Here is a 6,319-nt window from a genome sequence, read left to right as displayed (position 1 = left end):
CAGAGTGGGAGCCGCTGTAGAAGAACTGGGGGCAACTTGCAGTCATCAGAGCCGCGGTGTTACCAAGATATAGTCGACGGCAGGCGGGCCCCTATGCCGGGACTCGCAGCGAAGTGCTAATCCGAAATCCAGGGGACTCCCAGTTGGCCGGTGGGGCAGGACTGGGCCCGGAGAAGTGCGACAGTGGGCCGTGCGCTGGTTCTGCCGTCCGTTGCAGTCACCCTTGGACTCCACGGTGTATCGGTGGACGACCCGGATGGGACGCCATCGTCGGAGCTGAAGACATCTTGGGCGGCTCGCTCACCGAATCACTCCGGACCATCGGCCCATGGCGGGGGTCGAAACAGCGACCTTGCACGAAACCAGCGTGCCGGGTACATCACTGCTATTCGAAATGGTGCCCGAGTGGCAGGGACAAATCTTTCACCTCTCCCATTCCCCCTCTTTTTTTCGCGACTCTGCATTTTCCTTTGTCTTGGAGCGGCCATTTTGGGTGGAGTGCAGGGCCCACAATTCGTGACTCTGGCAGCCGTTTCCCCTTCCCTGGTGATCGCCCGTGCATCCTGTAACAGACCCTGGGGCACAGTGGGCAATAGTGCTGTTCAGAGTGCTCGACATTAATATCGCTGCGGCCCTGTAGAGTGGAGGTTAATGGAGTTTTAATGTCTGTCTGCCATTTTCTCTTGTCGGCACCTCCGTGCAACAGTGATTGGCCTACTTCTGAGGGCTTATAACCGCTGGTGCGCAGTTCCCCTTTCCTCCAAGCCACTTTCCTCTAACTCACAGACCTTTCTCCTGCTGAGCGACTTCGAATGCCCGGTTGGTGATCTGTCGCACCATGGAGCGGAACAAAACTACTGGCACCAGGGGACTGAAGCCAATCCAATCGAACAAGTTGGACAAATACACCGTCCCTAAAGATGCCACCAAGGGACGATTATCGGAGGACTCGCAGGGAGGGGCATCGGATTGGGACAGCCCGGAACTGTCCCTCACAGATGTTATGGACGCCATTTCTGGAGTAAAGACCTCTCTGGAACAGGAAATGGACTCCATGGCGATTGACATCAACCTTATTTGGAGAGATATGGGGAATCTGAACGAAAAGGTGAAACAGGTGGAACTCACCACCGCAAGTGTTGTGGAGGATGTTTCTCACTTGCAGAAGGAGGTCGGAGGAATGCGAGACTCCCGGAAAATGTTTGAACTTAAACTGGATGATTACGAAGGTCGCCTCCGCCGCAACAACCTGCGCATTATAGGTGTTCCGGAAAAATTGGAGGGTCCGGCCCCGGACCTGTCCATAGAGGATTTGATTCTCAAACATCTCCAGCTGAGGGGCCTGAGTAAATTTTTTGTTATCGAACAGGCCCACAGGGTCCCCGGGGGTCGCCCTCGGCTGGGTGCCCCCCAGCGGGCAATGCTGGCCAGAGTCCTCAATTTTCCCGACATGGACGCCATCCTTCAGTGCTCGAGAACTAATGCCCCCCTTAAATATGAAAATGCTGCAATTTCCTTTTTTCCCGATTTCACTAAGAGGGTGCAGATACAGCGAAAGACCTTTCTATCTGTGAAACGGGACCTGCGAGAGCGAGGCATAAAGTACTCAATGTTATTCCCTGCTTGTCTGCGAGTGGTGACTAATAATAAGGTGCTGTTCTTTGATCAACCTGAAGTAGCGGCGGAGTGGCTCAAAAATCTGGGCCCTCCGGACCATCGGTCCCAGGAGCGGGAGGAGGGTGTTGAGCCTTGATTCCTTCATTTTGGTTGGTTTATAGTAACATTGTATTATCTGGGCTCATTTTGCAAAATGCAGAGTATCGTCAACTTTCCTTCACTTGGGATGATGGGGGGTAAGGAACTAAAGGTATTGAGCTGGAACGTGAATGGGTTGGGGGACCGGATAAAACGCAGTCTGGTTTTGCAGTACCTTAAACGCCATGCACCCGATGTGGTGCTGCTTCAGGAAACTCACTTAATTGGTAACACATGTAAAGCTTTACATAGAATGGGTTACACACTGTTGGCACACACGGGATTCACCTCAGGCTCACGGGGGTGGGCATTCTGGATCGGAAGGCACTCCCACTAGCCGTAGATTCAGTTTGGACAGATGACAGAGGCAGGTACGTAGGCATCACAGGCCGTTGGGAGGGGTACATTCTTACTCTTATATCTGTCTATATCCCCCCAGGGAATCTATGACATAACATCGATAGACATAATATCGTAAAACAAAAATATCGACACTAATATATCGACATCCATTATATCGACATCCTATACATATTTAAATACATACACAAATATCGGAATTTAAATATCGTACTACAGAAACATCGATATCACTAATATCGACAACATATATATCGCAAACTTTAATTATCGAATACTAAAATTTTTAAACACTAAGTCAAAAATATCAAGATTACAATTATCGCCTACAAAAATATTGTTTTTTTGGAAATATCGTCCTTTTTTGCTAATATTCTATAACACTTTTTAACATTAGAATTCTATTATAAACACTAAAATCAACATTTCACAACCAAACATAAATATTAAATAGTTCACAATTAAATATTTTTTAATTCTAAATGTATAAAATTATTAGTACACATATTATATAAAAACATTTAAGCAACACATTAATTAGCATTAACCTTATTTGGTAAATAATTACACTAACTGTTTTTCAAAAATACAAACCAACCAATAAAAACACTAGTAACATAATTTACCCAATGGCAATCTAATGACGAAATCCAAAACACTATATAAACAACAACGAAATCCAACAAACAAACTACCTGACTAAAATCAAAGACAGGAGAGAAGACATTGGATACATTCGACAAAACCTACAAGAAAAGCAAGATTCTACCTACAAATCAGAAATTACAAGTAAGTAATTAAAATGACCTTTAGTTAAGTAAATGCTAAATGTAAAAATTAAATAACAAGGATAAACCACTCATACATATGTTTTATGTTCTATCTCCTACCACTACAGAAAAGTACACCACTACAGAACTGAAAATATACACAAAGCAAAGTAAGAAAAAAGTTACAAAGTAAGCATGTTCCTATATTTGTCTAACTAATTTTAATAAATTAAGCATAAAACTTAAAGCATTAAATATGACTGCAACATAAAACGTTTTTCTAAACATTGAACATTAGTTAATCTTTTTTTTTTTACAGACAAAGAAACCAAAGAAGATACAGGACTCAACTGAAAATTGGATACAATCGACTACACCTACAAGAACATTAAAACTCTACATAAACTGCAATCAATAAAAAGTAAGTCAATTAAAAAATGTGACTAAAACTAACTGCCAAAAACATAAAAATTACGAACATTATTTGATAACTAATGCATATTTTATTTTGTTTCAGGCAGCACTACAACATACTCTACCAACAAACTCAAAAGAACTGATATCAACAAAGAAAGATACAAAAAATAAAGTAAGTATATCCAAATATTTTTCTACAAGCTAAAATAAGTATAAGCTAAAACCCATAGCTAAACATGTAGAAGCAACCCAAAAATAAGTAATTATTAACACAAATAATTATTTTTGCTTCACCAGATAAAAAAAATCTGATAATACAGACCACAACTACAAGAGTAAAGAACATCAAAATCACAGACTACTATTCTACCAAAGGTAAGCATGCACAATATAAATAATTATAATTACTCATTTAAATACTTATAACTATAATTAAAATAACTATGACATATATTTCTTATAGATTAACAAAGAACAAAATGACAGAAGGAGCAGAATGTATTACCAGCCAAAAAGGGAAACTATTACTCTGCTATATGGGTTACACTTATACCCAAGAGAAACAATTTGTAATGAAAGTGAATTGGAAATGTTGCAAATATTACTCCAACAAATGCTATGGAAGAGCAACTACTAGAGAAACAACTGTCCTTTACACTAGGGAACACAACCACCCACCAAATGTAACAGAGATAGAGGTTAGAACAGCATTAGAAAACATAAAAGAAGCAAGCACAGGTTCCCAAAAACCAACAAGCCTAATCTTAAAAGAACAAATACCCCAAATCCCTAAAACAGCCACTACCCAAATGCCAAATATAATTTCTCTCAAAAGAACTATATCACGTACCGAAAAAACTACTACCACTACCACTCCACCTCCTCAAACATATAGCGATATAATTTTGACTTCTGACCAAACTATAACTTTAAACAAAAGACCTTTTATAATTTACGACAATGAAAACAACGAGAAAAGACTGATAATCTTTGGTACAGCCTTAAACCTAATAAAACTCCAACAATGCCATTATTGGATGATGGACAGTACTTTAAACATCTGTCCCAGACCTTTCTACCAACTTTACACAATACATGGCGTATATCAAAACTGTAATATACCTCTGCTGTATGCACTGCTTCCAAATAAAACAAATGCCACATATATGGAGTTATTAAACATAATCAAACAAAAAACAAATGACTATTCCCCTGAAAAAATAATACTGGATTTTGAACAAGCAATGCTCTCAAGTATATTAAAAATACACCCCATACCTGTATCCAAGGCTGCTATTATCATTTTAATCAGTGTCTTTGGAGGCATTTACAAAAAACAGCACTAAGCATAGAATATGCAACAAGCTCATCTGTTGCATATCAAATTAAAAAACTGATAGCACTAGCTTACGTTCCTGAAACAGATGTATCCGAACACTACAATCTTTTGATAGACAGCCCATTTTACAAAGAAAACAAAGAAAAAGTAAGTCCTCTGTTAGATTACTCTGAGGATACTTGGATAGGTAGACTCCATAGATCTGGCCACAGGAGAAATCCAAAATTCTTAATACCCTGGTGGAACGTTTACAGAAGCACCTTAAATGGTGAAGCAAAAACTAACAACGCCGTTGAAGGTTGGCACAATGCCTTCCTCCAATCAACAGGCAGAACTAAGCCAACAATAGAAAAATTTATCAAATGCCTCCAGAAAGAACAAAGTTATCAGCAATTCAAAATGGAGCAATCCATTACTGAACTAACTCCAAAAACATCCAAACAAACAAAGCAAATGCAGAAATACCTAGAACAACAAGTAAACCTGTACCCTAGCACAAGAGGCATAGAATACCTCAATATAATAGCCGAAACACTACTGTAAAGTAATGTAAGCAATAAATAATTCCTTTTTAAATATCAAAAATTACAATACAATAACAATCATACATTTTATTTCCAAAATAATTAATGTACGCAATATATATTTTTGTTATAAATATATATACACACATTAATAATCTTTGAAATAAATAAAATAAAACAATAATCATAATAACATTACCCACCCAAAATAAGTAAAAAAGGAAACGACTTATCAAACATATTCCAAATGCTGTAGAATCCATTTCCTCCAAAACAATCCAGTTTCCAAAAACAATTACCCAAAAAAAATGAAAAAATACAAATTTCCAAAAACAGATAAATCCATTCCACAAAGGTCGTTCGAAATACCATACAAAACCCGAAAAATGTAAAAATATAGAATAAACGCTCCCGGAAAACCGAAAAATTAGAAGAAGTGTCTAAACACCATTAGCTAATAAAACTAACAAACACTTCTTAAAAAAAAAAAACGCTTCCTTCCGACATCACAAACTCCTGCAAGAGATAAACCTAAAACAAACATTCCCACCCACATCAAATAACACATGAAGTTCTACCAACAATAATACTAACATAATATTTATATTATTACATTTAAATATCGAAACAGTAACTCTACACACAAGCGGATCTAACACTAAAAACGACGTAAAATCAACATCCGCAAATCCAACTTATCATAATTGCTAATATAACAAACTTACTTCTAACAACACTAAATAGTAGCATACTTCTCTCAAAATTTGGAGTAGGTGCTGGACACTAATTAAATCTAATTTACTATTCCAAATCCAGTCTACATTAATTTGGGATAGGTGCTGGACACTAATTAAATCTAATTTACTATTCCAACTCCAGTCTACATTAATTTAGGGTAGGTGGTGGACACTAATTACATATAATTTACTATTCACACTCCAGTAACCATTAATTTGGGGTAGGTGCTGGATACTAATTAAATATAATTTACTATTCCAACTCCAGTTGACATTAATTTAGGGTAGGTGCTGGACACTAATTAAATATAATTTACTATTCCAACTCCAGTTGACATTAATTTAGGGTAGGTGCTGGACACTAATTAAATATAATTTACTATTCCAACTCCAGTCAACATTAATTTGGTTAGGTGC

The 6,319-nt window shown here is 38.1% G+C and overlaps 1 protein-coding gene across 1 annotated transcript; it reads left to right on the top strand.

The window, feature by feature from the left end:
• The first annotated feature begins 2,113 nt into the window (after positions 1–2,113).
• On the top strand, positions 2,114–5,184 carry LOC147709166 (uncharacterized). The gene is made up of 4 exons (XM_086925893.1): positions 2,114–2,126; positions 3,014–3,074; positions 4,243–4,349; positions 4,643–5,184. The coding sequence occupies exons 1-4, from the start codon at positions 2,114–2,116 to the stop codon at positions 5,182–5,184; spliced, it is 723 nt and encodes a 240-aa protein (XP_086782019.1).
• The last annotated feature ends 1,135 nt before the right edge of the window (positions 5,185–6,319 follow it).

This window comes from Lissotriton vulgaris, chromosome 6, assembly GCF_964263255.1.
Source record: "Lissotriton vulgaris chromosome 6, aLisVul1.2, whole genome shotgun sequence".
NCBI classification, from domain to species: domain Eukaryota; kingdom Metazoa; phylum Chordata; class Amphibia; order Caudata; family Salamandridae; genus Lissotriton; species Lissotriton vulgaris.
Note: the sequence above shows the minus strand (reverse complement) of the source record. Positions and strands in the feature narration are given on the sequence as shown.

Coding starts and splice junctions, on each gene's coding strand:
- LOC147709166 (XM_086925893.1), top strand. Junction 3,075..4,242: donor AGTAAGAAAAAAGTTACAAA/GTAAGCATGTTC, acceptor TTTAAACAAAAG/ACCTTTTATAATTTACGACA. Junction 4,350..4,642: donor CCATTATTGGATGATGGACA/GTACTTTAAACA, acceptor TACAAAAAACAG/CACTAAGCATAGAATATGCA.